We start from the raw sequence: 23,095 nt of genomic DNA, 5'->3' as shown, positions 1-23,095 counted from the left end.
TGTTAGTAAGTGACCAATTGCCATAATTTCTTCAGCTATTCTAATCTATATTTATAAAATAAAGAAATAGAAATATTTACCATAAATTACATTTTGTGCTTATTAAATGAAAAATGAAATCAGATCTGTTTGTCTAAAGCTGTGGCTGAAGAAAGTTGTAGTTTGTGTTCTTATTTCACTTTCTTTCAGTGTTTGTTCACAGCAGGTGTTTGAATGATTGAAAGAATGTTTCAGGAACATCATACTAACCTTTAAATAACATTCTACTAGCATTAAAGAAACTGGACATTTTTATGTTCTTGGAATGTTACAAATTAACGTTCCTAGAATGTTGAATTTTAGATCAAAATTAAGTTGAAAGAACATTTGAAGAACATTATACCTTATAAAGACCTTCCTCTAACATCAAGAAAACTACAATATTCAAAACTACAATATTCAAATATGCTTTTATGCTTTGAATGGACTATCCCAAATCAACAGTTTTCAAATAAATAATGTTTATTTTACGTTTCAAATATATACATAAACAGACGTACAAACCAATTTTTGTAGTTTGTAAAAATACACTGATGTCTATGAAAGCACCAATAACAACAGGGAAAAATTACCTTTTTTACAATTTAATAATGTGATTTCATACTTTAACAGGTCAATCACTTTTTATGTAGTTAATTAAAAGTTTACCCATCTCACTTTTATGTTTTTCTGTAGATGCACTTATGTGTCATAAATTCTTCTCTGACATTCACTTACATATATTTGTGGAATATGTTAGACTTGAATGTGAATGCATAAATAGCCTTGTCTATTTGACCCGCAGTCTTTTTCAGCCTACCGACCTGCACCGTAAATGTCCACCAGTTTTGAAACATTAATGGTTCACTCAAAGAGTGCATGCAAATATAAACATGGTAGAAAGCATGTGTGTGCATGTGTGCGATTTAGAGACATAAATTAAGTGTATCTCTGTAATTTTTGTGTCTTTGTCTGTTGCTAAATCTGACACAGAGACAATGAGGACTCATAAACCCTAAATCCAGCATAGAGGGATTCAGTGAATGTGGTGTTGAATGTGTGTAAGTGTGTGAATGTGTGTGTGTCAGAGACGCTGAAGTAGGATAGAGTGCCAGCCGACCAGTCCAGATACACACTGACTCTATTAGACAAGGGTGAAGGGACACCTATGTCTATGAACTTATTATCATGGCAGACAGTAAATCTGTTATTAGAGCAGAACAGAATCCAGGACTTTTCATTGCGTCCAAACCTACAGTCTCTGCCTCCTTTCCTGCTGATTCCTTTATATGACACGGCTATATAAGCCCATCCACTCCATTCAACCTCCCAGTAACAGCGTTGAGTCAGACTCTCCTGACACAGAACCTGATACCATGAATCAAATCTCTCTGGATGATCTGGATATGTCTGCTTGTCTTTCACATGTGTAATCGTTCTGTTTTCGTTGGAAAGCATGAGATAGGAGTTTATGGTGTTTAGATCCAGTGTGAGATCACAGGTATCTATACACAAAAAAGAAAGAAATGTTTCTAACAGCAAAACAGTTAAGATGAGAGCATATGTCTGTTTTTGTAGACCTACACTTTCGCAGTCCTTCTTTCATCATGAACTCTCCCCCATGATCCACACTGTAAACATGCAAATACATATTAAAGTTTATATGCATTGTGTACACAAAGACCAAAGTATCAGGCTGTTAACATACTTGAGTATCTGCAGATTGTAGTTTGGATCCTTCAGTTTGTCGTTGAGCAGCTGGACTCTTGATTGTCCTGGGTGATTGTAGCTCAGATCCAGCTCTCTCAGGTGTGAGGGGTTTGAACTCAGAGCTGAAGACACATAACCACAGCCTTCCTCTGTCACCATACAGCCAGACAACCTATAAACACTCACAGTAAAGATGGGATATAAAGAGAAGTTTGTTGTCAATATCTCACTAATTAAAAACAGTCAAAAAATTTAGAGTAAAGGAAATCTGACTGAACATTTCATGGAGATGTACACAGGGCACAATTTCCTGTGCAAGCTTGATATCAAGATTTAATTGGGCGGGACAAAGCTTTTGATGAAATAACAACAACAACAACAAAAAAACTAATCAATGATAATACATTAAGCAAATTATGAATTTGATAAAAATATTACAATTCCATTTCCTACTATCAGTTAAAACCCACTTCTTTTCAAGATTGGGAAGAAACAAATTTGAGAGTATGCTAGATGTAATGCATGAACATTCCACTGGAATAGTTGGATTGTCTGACATAATCATTAACTCTTGAGTATTTTTGGAAACAATACATTCATCAATACTCAAAACCACAATCAGCAAATAAAAAATTGGTGACAAGCAAGGCCAAATGTATAAATGATAAATTAGTTGAAAGAAAATATGAAAATGTGATTAATTAATGATATTGTACATAACAATATTTACTTTATTTACTAGCATATTTTCATAAATTCATTCAACATTTTCAATTTAATACATTTACATACTTTAGTATCTCCAGCTGACAGTTTGGACTCTTCAGTCCATCAGAGAGCTTTTTCATTCCTGAATCCTGTAGGTCATTGTTACTCAAGTCCAGCTCTCTCAGGACAGAGTTTGAAGATTGTAGAGCTGACGACACAATTTCACAATGATGAGCAGTGAGATTGCAGCCAGGAAAACTGAAATAGAATAAAACACAATTTTAGGCAATGTTTATAAAGACAGTTAGTAATGGTTACTGTATTATTATCCAGCATTTCTAAAGATAGATTTAGGAGTTAGCTCTCTCCATTAGAAAATATTTTTCACTGTATTGGTATCAAACTGAGCTCTTTATAAACATCATCTTAATGAGATTGTAGCACCATACATATGAATAACATTTCAGTAGTCAGTACCAATAGCAGAAATGGTCATGATTCTGGGTACTAATGTTGGTACCATAGCAAAACTCTTGGAACGTACTTAATCCCCTTAACTATTTTATTTAATTGTTCATTCACAAACCAGACATGACTAGCGCAAACACAAATACACACAGGTAGAGTTTGAAACAAGCTGTCAGTCAGTAGGTAGAGTCAGTAATCTGTATTACCGGTATTGCAAAAAGACTGGTTTCACATTTACAATTTAATACTGAACGTACAGCAAACTACAGGTTTTAGGGTAATACTTTATTTTGATCCCCTTTAGACATTTTGACTATAAGTAAAATTGCGCCTGCATGTTGTCTAACTCTCATTAGAGTATTGGTAAACTGTCTGCTTAATATTTGCTAACACTTTATATTAATGGTCCCCCAATAGAAACTACACATAAATAGTTTGTAAATATTTACTCACAGAGCTTTCCTGCAGTTGATCACAGCTGGGATCAGTCTTCTTCTACCTTCATCTGATGTGTTGTATGTTTGAACATCTAGGTCATCCAGCACCTCCTCTGACATCTGAAGCATGTAGGCGATTGTTGAGCAGTGAGCAGGAGAGAGTTTCTTCTCTGACTGTTTGTCTGATTTCACAAACTCCTGAATCTCTCTGGACAGAGTCTGATCTTTCACTTCCAGCAGACAGAGGAACAGATTGATGGATCTTTCAGTGGAGAGTCCATGTCCATCTTTGATCTTATCTTTAATGTACTGTGTGATTTCTCTGATACTCTCTGAGCTGTTCTCAGTGTGTGTCAGTAGATCCTGTAAGAGTCTCTGATTGGACTCCAGTGAGACTCCCAGCAGAAACCGTAGGAACAGATCCAGGTGTCCATTCTCACTTTTTATGGCTGCATCTACTGCTCCTTTAAGCAAATTATGCAACTCAAAAAAGGCTAGCATCTCCATAATAGTGCACAGATTGTAGTGAAAAACAAAGAAAGCAGCGAGGAACTCCTGGATACTCAGATGAATAAAGCTGTAGACTTTCCTCTGATGAATCACAGATTCCTCCTTAAAAATCTCAGTGCAAATCCCAGAATACACTGAGGCATCAGTGATGTTTATGCCGCTCTCTCTCAGGTCCTCCTCATAGAACATCACATTGCCCTTCATCAGCTGTTTGAAAGCCACTTCAGCAAGTTTCACAATCACTTCTCTGTTGGACTGGAGGAGTTTCTCTGGATCTCTCTCTTCATACTTCTGATTCCTCATGTTGATCTGAATCAACAGGAAGTGGATGTACATTTCAGTCAGAGTTTGAGGGATTTCTGCACTCAGATCTTCTTTCAGGAGCTTCTGAAGCACAGTAGATGAGATCCAGCAGAAGACAGGTATGTGGCACATGATGTGGAGGCTTCTTGCTCTTCTGATGTGTGAGATGATTCTGCTGGCTTGATGCTCATCACTGATTCTCTTCCTGAAATATTCCACCTTCTGAGGCTCATTGAATCCCTGAATCTCTGTCAGGCGGTTGATGTATTTGGAGGGGATCTGATTGGCTGCTGCTGGTCTGGAGGTGATCCAGATGAGAGCAGAGGGAAGCATCTCTCCTTTCATGAGGTTTGACATCAACACACCTACTGAGGAAGTCTCATTCACATCAGAAACTTTCTGAGCATCTGAAAACATCAGTGTGATTCTGCTCTCATCCAGACCATCAAATATAAGCACAATTTTACACTTCTCATATATCTTTGAGTCCATATCTTGAAGCTCAGGATGAAAGTCCAGCAGAAGTCTGTGAAGACTGTACTGATGATCTCGGATCAAGTTCAGCTCCCGAAATGGAAGCACAAACATGAAATCTACATCCTGATTGGCTTTTCCCTCGGCCCAGTCCAGAATGAACTTCTGCACAGAGACGGTTTTTCCGATTCCAGCGATGCCTTTAGTAAGAACAGTCTTGATTTGGTCTTTCTCCTCACATCCTGGTGCAGGTGAAGCTTTAAAGATGTCATTGCAGTAGATTGGAGTGTCTTGTGAGTGTGGTGTTCTGGCTGTTTTCTCCATCTGTAAAACCTCATGTTCTTCATTCACTCCTTCACTCTCTCCCTCTATGATGTAGAGCTGTGTATAGATCTGGTTCAGAAGGGTTTCATTCCCCTGGAGTTTGATTCCCTCAAATAATCTCTCATACTTTTTCTTCATGCTGGTTTTGTGCTGGTCTTTGACTCTCTGCAGGTCTCCAGTCTTCCGTGCATGTATCTGCAGGACTGCTTCATTTTTGTCCTGCCTGATATGAGTTTGATGGTGGGATCCTCTGCTGAATCAAGAGCAGCAAAAACACAATTGCAGTCATTACAATGACTCTACAGATTAAGGTTGCGCTGTTTACCAGTACTGGAAAAATACCACAATACCAGTCAATTTAAACAGTACAGTTTCATTATTTTATACATTTTGGTATGATATGCTTGATATGTTGTTGTTCAGAAGCTGACTACTATGCATCTCAGACTAATGAGAAAATGGCAAATGTGACCACATAGAGGAAAATGGAGTGCCCCAAACTCATTGATATCATAAAACGGAAGTAGAGACAGATATTTTCTTCCATATTGTGATGCACATCCGAGTGAAACTGAGTATCAACAAAGAAATAAAATTTAGGGAGGGGACTTGGTTCAATCCAATGTTTGTTGAATTCAAGCCAAAAAAAGAAAAGAAATTAAGAAATGAATGAATAAAAATAAAATTAACATATACATGGACGAATCATTCACAAAAAGACCTAACATGCATTTAGAAAATAGATAGCAATTGTCGGCCTCTGGAATTCACTGTAAGTCACTTTGGATAAAAACCATCTGCTAATTAAAATTGGCTAGTGTCTTACCTAGGGTGAGAGGTCACTGTAGCATCACTGAAGGCAGGGGGTTTATTTATGGATTTGTTACTCTTCGCAGACACAATGCTGGGCTCTGGAGACTCCGATCTCTGTCTCTTCCTGGTGTTGCTTACAAAAGACAAACAAAATGACATTTTAGACAAACTGTATAGATCTTATGTAGACCCGCCCATTTTCAGTGATGCACTCATTGCGTTCTGCCTTCAAGTTTGTATTTCTACAGCATGAATGTAAGATCTTACAGATTTATGAAAAAGACGCTTGTTTTAAAATCTTCCAGGCCTACTGACATTTGTTATGTCATCTGCTCAGGGCCAGGGCATGCCTATAGGCAAACTGACATAGTTAGAAAAATTAATTTAGTTAGAAAAAATTTAGTTAGAAAAATTAACATATTTTAGAACATTTATTTGAAATTATTATTGCACTTATATCAACAAGTTATCATCCCATTAGTTATTTTAAATCTAAATGAACTTTTCTTCATCATCAAAATGAATAAAACTATCTGGACATAAACGCATAAAACATGCTTTCCGCTTTCTGTGTGAAACTGTCTTTATGTAGAAGTGGTATCAGCGGCCCACCAGGAACTCCCGAATCTAATGATGTACACTCCAGGGCCTGCATAGCCTGCTTATAATATAATACATACTGTAATTTGCACTTGCAACTGTATTAGTGGTTGCGTATGGATTTTTTTACATTGGAAAAAAAGAAAAAAAAAACAGAAAACATGCTTGTTTGTGCTTTTATTTTAGTGCAGTTTTATCAATAAACATTATGTCCAATCTTTTACATGCATTTCAAAGATCCTGTTTAATTGTGAGTGCAAAGTGGGGGCCTAGAGCAGCAGTCGAGCTTGTGCCAGCCCTGAATCTGCTTCAAACACTACAATGCTCATGATAACTTTAGTTAACTCTACAATAAGTAAATCCACTTCACCAGCTAATTACTCCTTGACAGCGATGCCATAGAAACAAATCTACTGCAATAATGGAAGTTCAAACACAAAATTGTTTCTCCAGCACATAAGGTCAATAGTTTGCACTGTAAATTAATATTTACAGGACACAGTCAAGTGCTCAATGAATTTTGGGAAGGGAAAGTTTGGAAAGATCATTCCACTAATGAGGAATAGTGACAGTAAAGTTTCGGTTTTGTGTCTCTCGGCCTGGGCCCACCCACTTTGAATTGTGGCCCACCCAATAAATAGTTGGTCCTTTTCCAAAATGATGTATAAAATAATTTAATAAGTGATAATAATTATACTAAATGTCTTATCACAGTATAACTTTATTTATTTAGTTAAAATAATGATTAAATGCAATTTTCAATGGTCATTTGCAGGCAGTTTCGTAATTTCCCCTCTTCCTATAGGTGCATTTCACATGCTTGTCAAAATTAAAAGTTTGATTCATTGATTTGTTTTAGTCCCACCCAGAATGAAATGGTAGATTTGGCAATTTGTGGAATGTGGAGTTGAATTTGAAAATTGTGAAGCAAATATCAATCAGTTGGTACTTTAAAAGCTACTACTACTGCAAGAAACCAAGCAATGAAACCGCACATTTCTCAAAGAGCATATAGTGAATTAACTCAAAGGGGAAATATGAATAATTATTCATAACTCATTATGATTATTAATTTTGAGTAATTATGAATATGTGAATCAGTTAATCGGATTAACTTGATGTAGCTACATTAAAATTAATATTACACTCAATTGGCTAGTGTCTTACCTAGGGTGAGAGGTCACTGTAGCATCACTGAAGGCAGGGGGTTTATTTATGGATTTGTTACTCTTCGCAGACACAATACTGGGCTCTGGAGACTTCGATCTCTGTCTCTTCATGGTGTTGCTTACAAAAGACAAACAAAATGACATTTTAGACAAACTGTATAGATCTTATGTAGCAAATATCAATCAGTTGGTACTTTAAAAGCTACTACTACTGCAAGAAACCAAGCAATGAAACCGCACATTTCTCAAAGAGCATATAGCGAATTAACTCAAAGGGGAAATATTAATAATTATTCATAACTCATTATGATTATTAATTTTGATTAATTATGAATATGTGAATCAGTTAATCGGATTAACTTGATGTAGCTACATTAAAATTAATATTACACTCAATTAGCTTGTTCGTCCAGTGAACACTCAGTGTTGATTGTTTATTAACTCTAAGAAATGTTCATTTCCAGGTTATGGAGAGCAACATTCTTGTTGTACCGTACTACTCAGAGCATGTAGTCAGGATCTAAATCTATTAAGAGACAATTTATTAGCAGACGGAGTCAGAACCAAACATGTATTGTGCACAATCTTTATTAACTAACTCACAAACACATAACTAAACTAACAAACACATAACATACACAAAGGTCACACACATAAGTAGGTAGAATGAACAATGATAATGATGAGTTAAACCGGAATTTGGGGGCCCAAAGGCCCACAGACCCCTGCAGTCGCTGTGTTGTCGGAGAAGTAAGAGAGAGGGAGGAACATTGCGTACATTGTTTTAAGCTCTGGGAGAGGTCACACCCCTAAGGGTTGACCTGACCAATGAAATGAATCTCAGAGCGGCAAAATTCCACTATGGGGGCTTTATGATCGAGTGTGATTTAAAAGTTGTTGAAAAGGAACTATTAAAAATTATTGTTATACTGATGTGTTTCAAACATGATGTTTACAGCATTTACATCTTCTCGATACGAAAGCAAAGACACTAAACATGGCATAATTTAAGTTACCTTAAATGTATCATAAAACATGTGAATACACTGTGAGTGCAATACAACATCAGTAATAATGGATACCATTTCCTGGGGATGTGCATGTTCATTTATAGAACAGTCTGTCTATAAATTAATGCAGGAAAGTCTGTGTTCTGTGGGAAAAATGCAGGAAAGATGCAGGTTTTCTGTGTATCTTCTCTGCTTCTCCATGTGCAACACACACATATTTCAGGGCAATAAAACTAAGGCTGGTCTTCTAGGGGGATGGGGACAAAACCCAGAGTAAGTTTTAAATAATTATTTGTTTAATATAACAAATAATTGTATCTGATTTATCTCAGTCATTACAAGCATAATAACAAAGACAGTTTTTTATGATGAGATCAATATTTAACCAGAAGCCCCATCATCTCAGAGTAATATTGCATAAGGATATACAAAGGTAAGTACAAACATTTATAGTGTATCGTTAGAGTTAAAAGATATTATATTTCCTTGTTGTTGTTGTTGTTATCAGTCACCCTTTATGTCTCTCTGTAGGTTTTAAAATATTTAATCAGTGAAAAGTATTAAAAAAAGCTTGTGACTAAATCTCATAATTCCATTGGCTCTTCAAACTGTAAGTCAAATCTCCTAACTCCACATGACGACCTGCCTCAAGCTGTGTGTGTAAGCCTCACTCCAATGATCTCACGAGGTGCTCTGGCGACTCACTCAAGAGACTGTGGTCTTTAGCCTCCTTGTAAGAGCACCCGCCTCCCATGCCGGCGGACCCGGGTTCGAGTCCCAGTTAGAGAGGGTGGTTCGAACAGGAGGGGTTACATAAGCCTCAGGCTCATGGAAATGCAAATTCATGCCTGTACAGTAGAGGATGAAGTACAAACAAACAAGCCTTTCAGCTGCACTGGCATTCTAGAATACAGAAGAGGATGCAGGAGAAGTAAATTAATACATGTATGCTCACATTTAGTCTATAACTAGTCTGGAATAACCATCATGCTCACACAGAGCATACAACGCCTCTGCACTTACTCCTGATTTCTCTTAACATGGGGACAGGAGAGGTGTCAGTCAATAAATGTAAAAACAAAGTAACTTGCATAGTTTTTTGAAAAAATGATCTCAGATATTTTGTTGTAAATTTAAAAGTAAGGCATTACTTCACTGGTTACTTAAAAAAAGTAATTTGATTACAAAACTTTTGTTACTTTTAACGCATTACCCCCAACACTGCTCACCAACTGCAGGGTTCTGGAATGCAATACAAGTCTGTAAAGGTGCGAAAATGGTTAGTGTCCTACCTGGGGTCAGAGGTTACTGTTTCATCACTGAAGGCAGAGGGAAGATTCTTCATGGGCTGATCGGAGCTAGATCCAGAAGATAGAGAACATGAGTCCTCCTTCTCTCCATCTTCACAGAAACTCATTTTGTAGGCCCCGTCCTCCTAACCTAATTTCTCAAAAACAGTTATGAGAGATTGATTTAAAAATAGTTTAAAAAAATATATAGTTTAAAAATATACATTTATCAGTAGTCCCATAACCCAGTGTTTAGTGAAGGAATTCAAGTTTGTGTAATTTTGTGTAGTAAAAAGAGACCTCATCAACGTCTAGTTATTCATGCAAATGTAATGGAAGCAAGCTAGTAAGAGCTGTGTGTGAAATCCTTCTTGCCTAACTAGCCTCCCACACTGGTTCACATCCCGCTCAGAGCAGGATGACCAGTCCCAGCGCCATGGGCGGGCATTGGGGGAACTGGCCCGCCCTGTGAGTCACTAGTGCCCGCCCTGGACGAGTCTGCTGTCTCCCTTCACCGTCCTTCCTTGCTTGTTTGCACAATTTATTTTTATTTATTTTTTTATCAATAGGCTGCTGTTATCAAAAGTTATCGTTTTGTATATACATAACTCATGAATAAAAATAAAAATGTGTTTGGTCTGATTTGTAAAAAAAATAATTTTAAACGTATTTGATTGGTTTGTCGATAGGTGAGCGTGGAAATATTTGGTTATTTGCCAAACCACCAAAGTTGGCAGGAGAGAGCAGCAGCGATGTAACGTTAGGTGAAAGCCCTGGGTGTCGCAGTTCATGAGACATTGATTCAACTCCCGACAGTGCAGAGGCCAGCGGTTCCAGTTGCCAAGGCCTCAAGCAAGGGTCGTCACAGGTGGCAGCACCAGGGGATCTCGGAGTTGAGAAACCCAGTCAAGTAATCTTAAAAAACTTTCCTGCACGTGTTTTCTCAGGGAAAAAAAGATCATTTAACAGTGCCTGGTATAGAAGCAGAGACTGGCTGGAATACTCTATTCATGCAGATGCTGCATTCTGCTACCCATGCAGAACGTTTCGAGCGCCCTCTTCTGCCACAGACACAACATTTACGATTATTGGATTTTGCGACTGGAAGCATGCAGTGGAAACTGGGAAAGGACTTAATAAACATTCATCGTCAAGAGAACATCAGACTTGTGAAGCTATGTGGAGGGACAAGGAGAGACGGATTCAGACCGGTAAAGAAATCACAACTTTAATCAATGCAGAACATTTGGAACGCAACAGATACTACTTATCATCAGTAATTGATGTTGTCGAGTTCCTTGCAGTGAACCAGCTACCTTTTAGAGGTGACCATGATGCTTTTGATTGTATGGCTGAAGAAGGATGCGGATTATTTTTTATCCTTATTTGAATATACTTTGAGGAAAGATGCTGTGTTGGCCAAGATAGCGCAGACTATCCCACACAATGCTAGGTATACTAGCCATTACATTCAAAACAGTTTGATAGAGATTATGAGTACTTTGGTCACGGAGCACATAGTGAAAGAGGTTGGCGAGTCATTTTATACGATAAAAGTAGATGGAACTCGAGACCCGACAGGAAGAGAGAATATTTCGATAATTGTGCGTTTTGTGAATGAACTGAATGAGCCAACTGAACGTCTTCTGACAATTGCCACCGCTGACCAGGGAGATGCAGAAACACTGACTGACACGATCATTGAAGAATTAACAAAAGCAGGACTGAATTCTGGGAAAATCATCAGTCAGGTGTATGACGGCGCCTCCCTGATGTCAGGTAAACATGGAGGGGTGCAAAAACGTCTCCAACAAAAATTTCACCGAGATATACCCTATGTCCACTGTTTCAACCACCAATTACATTTGGTGGTTACCCATGCGTTGGAAGCAGAGCAGGCCTTGGTGGACTTTTTCACTATGTGTAACATGCTCTACAAATTCTGCAGAAAGCCTACCGTTGCCATTCTCTACAAGGGAGAGACATTGAAGTGCCTCCTAGACCAACGCTGGACTGGTAATTTTGGCACAGTCTCCGTTATTCTGAGATCATTTGATGACCTAACCACACTGCTCCGAGAAATCAACAGCAGCCCATTCTATGGAGCAGATGTTCGAGTTGAAGCAGCAGGTTTACTACGGGCCATGTCTGAACCCAGCTTTAGGTTCATTGCAGAGATGGTGCACAAAATCTTATCGTATCTCGACCCCCCTAATCTGATGCTACAGGCAGAAGACATGGATCTGTTAACAGGTGTGCAACTTGTAAATTCAGCATGTGCATGTATTGAAAATCTCCGTTCTGAGACGGAATTTGTGACACTCTTGAAGCGTTGCAAGGATGCAACAATAGAGCCTGTGCCAGATAAGAGACGACAAACACTAAACACATCCTTCGCTATGTATGCAGTTGAGGAAAGAAGTATATATGAAGATCTCAGCAACGACACAGAGCTACGCAGGTTGTATTTCAGTTGTATCGATGCAGTTTGTGGGGAAATGAAGGAACGCTTTGGGGAACGTAATTGTGTGCTGATGGATGCACTCAGATCTCTGGACCCAGAAGATTCTACTTTCTTGGATGTGTCCAAAGTGAAACCTTTACCGGACCTTACTAATACACCCATTGTGGAATCTGAATACACAGTGACTCACCAATTACTAAGCGTGCAAATGAAGGACTCATTTCCAGCCGACGGGGGTAAATGGACAATGAAAAAAGTTCTACAACACTTTCAGAAACCTCTCGAAGCAATGCCAAGCGTGATCACGGCGCTCAAACATGCTTTGACCTTTGGTGCAAGCACAGCACTCTGTGAGAACTCTTTTTCCACATTAAAGAACGTCCTTACAGAGCATCGCCTTAGCATGCTTCATCGACGCAAGGACAATTTAATTAAGTTGGCATTTGAAAAGGACCTAACCAAAAAGTTCCGGGGGGAGTGGAAGGACATTGTTTTAAGAAGATTCCACTCTGTCGCACAACGTCGCCTACCGCTGTACTAATGTGATGAGTAGGCTAAGCCTATTTTATGTTAAGCAGGTCCTTGACTAGACATTGTGAAAAATGAAATAAAACATATGATATGGTTATATGCAATAGAAAATAGCACTTTGAGTAGACATAGTTTTATATTTATATTTATATTATATTTATATTTTTTATTATTATTTGTTTAAAACTTGTTGGAGTGGTGAGTTGCTTATATTTGACTATTTTATAAAGTCCCTGCCCTTTAAAAAACAAAATGTAACAAAGATATTGACGGTAACAATGAATACATAAATAAAATGTGTAAGGGCTTGACATTGTGACAATTGTGTTTTTATATAATTGATTATGAAGCAATATTCTCATCAGAGTTCAATCATCTTTGACATAGTTAAATATGTATATTTGTGATATTTTTACCTTTATAAAGGGCATCTTTTTAAATATATGCTTCATCTTTAATTTTAACTTTAATCTTAAATTCTTAATTTTGATCAATAAATTAAATTAGAATAAGACACTATAGGGCTGTTACTAATCAAATTGAATAATTTACACTAAATAATTTACACATTGCAACTGAGATTGTTTTAAATATTTTTTTGAATATACAAATAAGAAATGTAGGAAAGAATTACACTTTTAAACAAACTAAACCGCCAGTAGGTGGCGGCTGGTGATAAGCGGTCTTATTAAGCGAGTCATTGCGTCATTTATTCAAACCGCTGATTCATCAAGAATGAGGCAGTTGAATCGAGGCGATCCAAGATGGCAGCCGGTGCGGTCGCAGTTTCATGCAGTTAAACAAATTCGACTTTCCATTCCCTATATTTTAACTATACTTAAACCTGGTTGCATAATAACAATTGAGTATGCATTAGACAATCTTTCTGTTTTGTTTTTGCGAAGTATCTAGCTAGTTACGTTAGTTTAATTCCCTCCTATGTTGGCGATCGTTAACTGAATTCTCTGACGCACATGGAAACTAAGGACAGCATGATGAAGCGCAAAGGGAAAAATAAGAATTCTACCTCCAAGTTGATTACAGAAGAGATGGAATTTGATATACCTGTCTCGGTGGACAATGGTTCTGCTTTACATATTGAATTAGACCATCAATATTGCCAAAAATGTCTCGATGTTACCCGGTCTGTCAGCCCCAGTCTCGATCCCGTGCTTGACTCCGATTTAGATACGCCTGTGAAACCACAACAAAAAAGATCTCGAGATGACATTTCCCTGACGGAATTACAAGACAATGTAATCGCGGCATTAACTTCCAAAATTAAGGAAAGTACAGACGATCTCGGAAAAATGATTACCAGCAACACTGTGAGCATTGAGGCCCTTAAGAAATCAATTGACTTTGTGTTTGAAGAAGTAAACGCATTGAAAACAGACATGAAAAGTTGTAAATCTACCACAAACCTGAATAGCACCAAAATACACGAACTTGAGCAAAGGCTCAACGACGCTGAACGCTACCAGCGGAGATGGAACCTCCGTCTGTACGGGATTCCTGAACATCCTGAGGAAGACATCAAGCATAAAGTCATTGGTATCTGTCTCTCAGTTGCTCCTGATTCAAGCGTATCTTTTAAAGATGACATAGATATTGTGCATCGATTGGGGAAGCTGAAAGAGCAAGACGGTAGACCTAGACCAGTGATCATTCGTTTCGTGAGAAGATCTACGCGGGACCTGATCTGGCGGCTGGCCAAGACCTCCGAATATCTGAGGAATCACAAGCTGAGATTTACCGAACATCTATCTCAAGCAGACAAGTTGTTGAGGATAAAGAGATGGCCGTTGGTCGAAGCTGCTAGGAAGGAAGGAAAGAGAGCTTTTTTTGTCGGTGTGCGCGTAATAATCGATGGGAAAGAGGTGCGTTCACCTTCGTGAAAACAAGTGGCCTCGCCTGTGACATGTAAACATTTTTCCTGATCTACTGTTGGCCAACTTGTAAGTTTACAATAGGCTTCTTTTGCAGGACTAATGCAAGTTAATTTCTGGACAAAGTTGATTGTAACAGTTATAGTATCGTAACCTGGTTCATACTCGTTCTATTTTTTTCTCGAAGGGAATGGAAGTTTTTCTCATATTGTTCTTGTTCTTTCTGTTCTTCATATATTCATGTCATTTTCGTTAGTTACACTTAATGTCAGGGGTTTAAGATTAAACGTTAAACGTAAGGCTTTGTTTTTATTTGCAAAACAGCAGAAATCTGACTTTTGTTTCTTTCAAGAAGTTCATTCAACTCCTAAAGATGTAAATTACTGGAAAGCACAATGGGGTAATGATGTTTGGTTTGCTCATGGGTCTGAGCGTTCGGCTGGTGTTGCAGTTTTAAAAAACAAATTTTCTGGAGATATTTTATTTTCTGAGGGGGACCCCCTTGGTCATTATATTATTTTAGTTAGCAAATTAGATCTGGTGACTATAATCATTATCAATTTTTATGGGTACAATTCTAAAACTGAAAATGATGCTTTATTTAAAAGTCTAGAAAGCCGAATTACATATTGTTTATCTAAATTCCCAAATTCACTTATTCTAATAGGAGGAGATTTCAATATCACTTTAGACAACTCCCTTGACCGGTGGCCAGCTCGCAATGAAAATTCATATAACTCCACTCTAAAGGCCTTTATGCAGAAATTTGGAGTAACAGACATTTGGAGAGAGAAATTCCCTGGTATTAGTTCTTTTACATGGAATAATAAGGCATGTACCAGTATGTCTCGCATTGACTATTGGTTAACTCCATGCAGTTTACAAAAAGAAGATATTTCTGTTAATATTCTTCCTACACCATTAACAGATCATAAGGCCGTGTCTATCAATATTTTTTTACATTCTTCTTATTCCTCCAACTACCATAACTCTTATTGGAAGCTCAACAAGTCATTATTGGAACATGAATTTGTAAAGATGACCATTCGCAGTTTGATTGCACAATATTGGAATATAGCTCAGTTTAGTAATAACTATTGTACTAATTGGGAATTATTTAAATTTGAAGTTAGTAAATGTCTTAGAAAGTTTGGAAGTGTATTATCTAAAGCTAAAAGACTTGAAGAGGAGATGTTAATTTCTAAAATTACAGCTCTGACTCAGAAATCTCCTAATCTCTCAGATAGTGAATATCTTGAGTTATCTACACTTCAAGGTCAATTAGATGATATCTATAAAAGGAAGGCAGAGGGTGCCTTCATTAGGTCTAGACAGAGATGGTTAGAAAAGGGAGAACAGAATTCAGCATATTTCTTTCAATTAGAAAAATTTAATGCAAAAATAAATACAATTTCACACTTGAATATCAATGGCATGATAACAAATAACTCAAAGGACATTGCAGATTACTGTTCAACCTTTTATAGCAGTCTTTATGAATCAAGATGTAATGAAATTGATTCCTCTATTTTTATAGATAGACTTATTAATTCAAAATCGATAAATGAAGACCAAAAAGAACAGTGTGATATTCCTATATGTATAGAAGAAGTCCTTCATGCTATCTCAGAACTTAAATTAAATAAATCCCCTGGTGTAGATGGTTTAACTTCTGAATTCTATAAAACTTTTTCAGAAGATCTTGCCCCTTTTCTTTTAAAGCTTTTCTTACAATGCATCGAATATGGTAAACTTCCACCTACTCTGACACAAGGCCTAATTATCTTAATTCCCAAACCGAAAAAAGACACTTTAATTTTAGATAATTGGCGGCCAATTTCCCTACTTAATAATGATTATAAAATTTTAGCCTCTATATTTGCTTTTAGAATTAAAAAAACTTTAGATTTTATTATAGACGACACACAGTCAGGTTTTATGCGTAATAGACATATTTCAAATAATATTCGCTTGGTATTAGACCTTGTTGACTACCCACATTTATACCCAGACGAGAGTTTCATTTTTTTTTTTAGACTTCCATAAGGCCGTCGACACTGTTGAACATTACTTTATATATTCAGCCCTTAAAAAATTTGGTTTTGGTGAATTCTTCATTAATTCCATTAAAACACTATATTTTAATGCAAATTGTTCAATCAAGCTGCGTAATGGCACATCACCCAGATTTAATCTTAGTCGTGGTATCAGACAGGGATGCCCTATTTCCCCATATTTATTCTTACTCTGTTCACAACTTCTTGCAGATCATATTAAACAGAGCCCTTTAAGAGGTATTACTGTTGCAGGTAGTGAAATTATCATCAGTCAATTAGCAGACGATACCACTCTTTTTTTAAAAGATGCAAAAGAAATACCTTTAGCCCTTAAGATTATCCATACTTTCTCCAAAGCTTCAGGGCTGTACCTGAATGTTAATAAGTGTGAATTAATGTCTCTCAAAGACTGTAATTTTCCATCAATATGTAATATTCCCATTAAAAATGAAATCACATATTTAGGTATTAAGATTGTAAAGAACGAAGAGAAACGTTGTGAGCTTAATTTCTCCCCAGTCATTGATAAAACAAAAAAAAAATTAAGTCAATGGTTACTAAGAGACCTGTCTTTGAGGGGGAGGGTTTTGATTACAAAGGGCATCTCCAGACTTACATATGCAGCGCTATCCTTAGCAGTTAATAAAAATACTTGTAAAATTATTGATAATATGCTTTTTAACTTTTTATGGAAAAATAAAACCCACTATATAAAGAAATCTGTGGTTATGAACTCAATTGAAAATGGAGGTCTAAACTTCTTAGATTTTTCTACTCTTAATCACACCTTCAAAGTGAATTGGATTAAACAATTCCTCAAAAAACCAACATCTATTTGGAATATTATACCTCACTTTATCTTTTCACAGGTTGGTGGTCTTCAATTTCTGTTGCTCTGTGACTACAGCATTACCAAAATTCCCTTAAAACTGTCTAATTTTCACAAACAGATGCTTCTTTCATGGAATTTAATCTATAAACACAATTTCTCTCCAAATAGGTGTTTTATTTGGAATAATAAGCACATTACGTATAAATCAAAATCTTTATTTTTTGAAAACTGGTTTTATAATAACATTGTTCTTGTTAGCCAACTTTTTAATTATGAAGGACTTATGTTAACTTATTCTGAATTTCTTTCCAAATATAACATTCCAATCACTCCGAAAGATTATGCTGTAGTCATGGATGCTGTTCCCTCTGGTCTAAAAATGCTTCTTAAAAATACCTTTCCTCAACTCTCTCCATCTTTGTTGGATCCTGCTGATACGGAAGTTGGTCGGATTTGTTTCTCTCTCTCCTTTGTTAAGAATAATAATCGTTACATTCGGGCTTTGTTTCAAATGGATATTGTCTCTAGTCCTGCTATTGTATCATTTTGGAATGGTTATGTGGATGGTCTGTTGTGGAGTAAAATCTGGAAACTTCCTCATAAATATTTAATCACAAATAAAATCAAAGAAATTTCTTTTAAAATTATTTACAGATATTACCCTTGTAAATACTATCTTGTAAACAGATTTAATTTCGATATTGAAACACTTTGTACATTTTGTGGTTTACATGTTGAAACATTATATCATTTATTTTGGAGTTGTCCTTATTTAGTTAATTTTTGGTCAGACTTCTGTTCTTTTATTAAGACTCACATCATGCCCAGCTTTGAACTGTGTTTTAAAAATGTTTTATTTGGTTTCTTTTCCTATAACAAATGTTATCATAAGGAATATTATTTAATTAATCTGTTGCTTCTTTTAGCTAAATTTTGTATTCATAAATCTAAATTTGGAGGAATTAAGCCTTTGTTTTTAATTTTGAAATCAGAATTAAATCAATACTTAAACACAGTGTTATGTTTAAAAAATAAGAAAGCTATAAAGTGTGCTTCTATTTGTAAACATTTTCATATTATTTAACTTTCTTTTTTTTTTTTTTTTTTTTTTTTTCTAAATTTGTCTGGTTTACTTTATTTATGTATTTTTGTTTTTTTTTAATGAAGTTTATTTAATGTACCCCCTGACTGTAATTGTAATTCGTTAATACAATAAAAGTTATAAAAAAAAAAAAATAAATAAAATAAAAAAAAAAGAATGAGGCAGTTGTTTGTGAATGGGTCATTGAATCTTTGACTCAACCGATTCGTTCAAAACGCTGAATCATTCAGTAATGAAAACACGGTTGAGTGCTGCTGTGAGACTGACGCGTTATGGTTCTGCTGTGAGCTTTGAACTATTTTTCGCTGCTGAAACAACAAAAACAGTCAATATTGCATCTAAAATGTAAGTGACTTAATATTAATTACTTGTTTGGTTAACTGTCATATGAAATGAGTGTCACATTTTCAATCGTGATGCTATTCAGCACTCTTGGTCGTGTGACGTTGCTTAATGTATCATGTTATAAAAACTCCACATTTTTTTTATTTTTACCGCAGTATGTTAACTGAGTTTAACTCACTTTGTGTTTGCTGCGCTCATTTGTTTCGATTTCTCCTCGAGAGAACCTTGTTAGCGTCATTACATTATACATTATATAGTATGCACTATGGATCGCCATTTAGACTAAATGATGCAGAATCATTATTATACCGTTTTGGTAATTGTTATTGGCGTTTTAATCAGGCTAGTCTATGTCTAATCGGGCAAGTAAAATTTTCTTTCATTGCTTCAGTAGGCATCTTTATGACTCTGTTGTATTTCGTCAATGGAGTGGCACGTCAGTTCTTACTCGCTTTTGTCCATTTAATTAATAATTAATGTTTTTTTAATGCAGTGAGGTTGATCTCATTTGTGCCCCCCTGAAAAAAATGAAATGCCCGTCCGTGAATTTGTGTCTGGCGCCGGGTCTGAGGATGATCGGTTACACACATAAAGATACAACAGTGTAACTACAGTACAGTATAGATCATTGTTGTACAATTAGGGAATTACAGCTAAAGTTCAGTGCAATGCAAGTTAAGCTCAATACAACACAAATTAAGCTCATTTCAGCAGATTATTCAACAATAGTTTCATTAGGGGAAAAAAGGGTGCATCTCACTTAGCTCCCTAGTTCACTAGGCACCGATGAGGGAGTTGGCCATTTCAAGGGCTGTTTCAATCACAAAATCCTTCCAGTGCACTGAAATGTTTGTTCCCTAAAAAGTCCCAAAATGCACCATGAAAACCAGGGAGAATCAATGCTCAGTATGTTCCCTTAAGAGAAATTATTAAGCTTGAAACATAAATCGCCAACTTAATGGACAACATGAAACACAAAATACGTTTTAAGAAAACCATTATTTAATTATATTTTAGTAAACAAACATTGGTAGGCTACTATACAAGGCAGCGTACATAATCTAGCTACCATTTGCAATTAGCCTAATTTACAGCTAAAATGTTAAAGGAAATTGTAACAAAGTATTTGTTGTACTAGTTTAATAACATTAGAAAAAGCAATGTCAGAAAAATATCAGTTCTGCTGTTGTCAAATACTAGTAGGTAGTGACGTTGTCATGTCGCCGAAAATAGAGTTAACCAAGTCTTTAGCAGTGCCCGAAATCATGTGCGCGATATATCCGCTGATTCAGGACCTAGGGAGATAGGGAGCTGATTGAGACGCAGCCCTAGACTGCAGTTACTGCACTTGTTGTAACTGTGGGTGTTTTCAAAACTAAACGGCAGCAGGGGCGGAGCCAGGGGGTGGCCAGGGGTGGCCGTGGCCACCCCGGCCTAAGCCTGGCCACCCCTTTGGCCACCCCGCTCACAATTGCTGTTTCTGTCTACTTTTGTTGTTGTTGTTGTTGTTGTTGACAAGAATTGCGTTTATTTAAACACAGAATCGTCTCTTTAAGACCACAAAAAACGGGAGACTTTTCAGACGTGCACTCCAACTTCGCCTCAGCGCCAGGCGCAAGTCAAACAAGCACGGAAACGATACAGGTGCCGAATGAGCTTCAGCAAAACAACAGTGAACGGCGAACATTATATATATCTATAGCTTACGTAAATGTTTCTCAACTGGTGGGTTGCAAGACCGCGCGCACTTTTCAATCACGCTCAAATATGACGCGCTGTATATTACTCTCTATAAATGCAACGTCGTAGTTCTGTCATCTATTAAGTCATGAAATAACCAAAAAAGGCGATTAAAGCTGCGTTAAAACTGCATGCATGTAGGCCTATATATGCGTCACATGTCTCTGGACTAAAAAATTCTGCTATGTGAGATCACAATATAAGGCACAATCTTATATGTAATTTTTTAATGCATAAATAAATGTGAGAACTGTGCATTTCTACTAGAAGATGCTAATTGTGCGTTAATTTATAAAGTACGAATAAAAAATGTATCACATTTAAATGCATAAATAATTTTACATTCTGGCATTTATGTGCTGTTGACTTCCACATCAGCAAATGGGAATTCAAAAGAGAACACTTTTTTTTTTCTTTGTACTGAGTTTAATTTTAAGTATGATAGAACTGTTGCAATTATTTATTTTGACATTATAGAAAGTTAAACATTTAGTGTTTACTTTTTTGGTTATTTTTTGAAACAGACAAACTCAGAATTGTTGAAGAGTTCATTGATTATACATAAAATTCAATGAAGGTTGAATAATCTTTGAAGTACAGTATGTAGTTATCTGTCTCATCCATGGAGATGCAACAATGGAGAACAAGCTATTGGGGGTTCTGAGAACCAGAACTGACTGAACAAGTTGAAATTTAGCTAGTATGAGCCCCTTTATTAATATAACCTGCAAGTGAGGAATGATTAAAAAAAAGAAGAAGAAGAAGAAGAAAAATAGTCAAATTCACTCAGCATTCCATGATCTCAATTACAATCAAATAGGCTAAAAACAAACTGTATTCAGTTGTGTTGTAGGCACAGTCCAGTAGCTACATTATAATCAGATGAATTTTTATGTTTAAATAATGAAGATTTCTGTGCCACCCCAGTCTGGTTGCTGGCCCCTGCTTGGCCACCCCTATGAAAAAATCCTGGCTCCGCCACGTTTGTTTGTGTGTGATCTCTATTTTAACTCTCTAATATTTTAATATATTTGAATTGCCGCAGTATTGATCACATCTGATTACAGCGGCACAATAGGCCTAACAGAGGCTTCATGACCAACATGCGTCACGTTTTCTCTCGTTTGTACAACAATCATTGGTTTATTGATAACGTTTCTGTGCATTAAAAGTGTGCTGGCAAATAAATATATTATCAAATTCGTAAAAAAAAAATACAAAATTGTTGGCGTCACAAACATATAAAATGGCTTTCAATACTATCCGATGTTAATGTCATTTAAATAAATATTATAAATGATAAGAGTCTGACTAAATATCAAAATGAATTTAATCGTCTTTTTGGCATTTTAAAACTATCGATGTAAAATTAGGCCTATGGTTTGAAATACCATGTAAGGAAGACCAAATAACAATATAGCAGGTCATTTTTATATGACTTAATGGTAATATGAAGAATAAGTTCTGAACTCACCACAAAATGAGGACGTTTAAATATCCATGATCAGGGTTTAAACCCCCTGGAATGAAGTCGCTTATTTTCCTTTCACTTTCGTTTCGGGTCGAATTCCAAACAGTGTTTTGCGCCCTTGAAGGACACTGAGGAGAGGGGCGTCACACGAAGGGTCGTTGTAGATTATTGGCGTTTTTTCATCGCTTTCTTCGTCAGCGGTGTCCCAAACGCCTTTTTATGAAACAAAATGGTTTGTTCTCTCCAGAGTTCCCATTTCAAGGGCTTCGGAGTGACTAGGATATAGGGATGCTGCTTACTGAATTCGTCACATGCTCCGCAGCTCCACTCATGTGAAAAACAAACGCACTCCCTCTAGTGGCGCAGAGCATCATCACATTCTCAGTGAGTCTCAGAACAGTTGCTATATGTGACTAAATAATACACACAGTATGAAAATAACAACAACTCCATGCAGCCAACAATTTAAGTTCATACTTCTTACAGAAAAGAGAAATTAAGCAAGTATTTAAATTATAATCAATCCTGCTTATGTAGCGATGTCTTCCTGCAGAGTTTTAAAGGGGACCTATTATGCATTGGACATAGATGTGTGTTGGCAGTGTGTATTCACCACCATCCTATAATGATAAAAATGTGAAAACGGACACTTCATCTTTTGTTTGAATTACAAAAAAACATCATAAAACCATGGACGGTTCAACAGGCTTGTAGTAATATAGTGGATAAAAACAAGAAAACAATATAAGTTATAACCATCATTGATGTATCTAAACTATACCTGTTCTATCTCCATGCAGCATATATTCGCAGTTTCTGACATTATAGCGC

The 23,095-nt window shown here is 36.5% G+C and overlaps 1 protein-coding gene across 1 annotated transcript; it reads right to left on the bottom strand.

Moving 5' to 3' along the window:
• Positions 1-490: 490 nt before the first annotated feature.
• Positions 491-22,607, bottom strand: LOC125271008 (NLR family CARD domain-containing protein 3-like). The gene is made up of 9 exons (XM_048194928.1): positions 22,268-22,607; positions 9,837-9,984; positions 7,533-7,652; positions 5,779-5,898; positions 3,358-5,205; positions 2,521-2,694; positions 1,727-1,900; positions 1,603-1,649; positions 491-1,523 (listed from the first exon to the last, which is right to left on the bottom strand). The coding sequence occupies exons 2-9, from the start codon at positions 9,959-9,961 to the stop codon at positions 997-999; spliced, it is 3,135 nt and encodes a 1,044-aa protein (XP_048050885.1). The 5' UTR covers positions 9,962-9,984; positions 22,268-22,607; the 3' UTR covers positions 491-996.
• Positions 22,608-23,095: the final 488 nt, after the last annotated feature.

Source organism: Megalobrama amblycephala, linkage group LG7 (genome assembly GCF_018812025.1).
Source record: "Megalobrama amblycephala isolate DHTTF-2021 linkage group LG7, ASM1881202v1, whole genome shotgun sequence".
Taxonomy (NCBI): Eukaryota; Metazoa; Chordata; class Actinopteri; order Cypriniformes; family Xenocyprididae; genus Megalobrama; species Megalobrama amblycephala.
This window is presented reverse-complemented; position numbering and strand designations above follow the sequence as displayed.

Excerpts from the sequence above, each read along its gene's own strand:
- LOC125271008 (XM_048194928.1), bottom strand. The coding sequence starts at position 9,961 with ATGAGTTTCTGTGAAGATGGAGAGAAGGAGGACTCATGTTCTCTATCT. Across the intron at positions 5,206-5,778 it reads ACAGTGACCTCTCACCCTAG|CAGAGGATCCCACCATCAAA; the intron begins GTAAGACACTAG and ends CTCTTGATTCAG. Across the intron at positions 1,524-1,602 it reads GAAAGAAGGACTGCGAAAGT|ATACCTGTGATCTCACACTG; the intron begins GTAGGTCTACAA and ends TTTTGTGTATAG.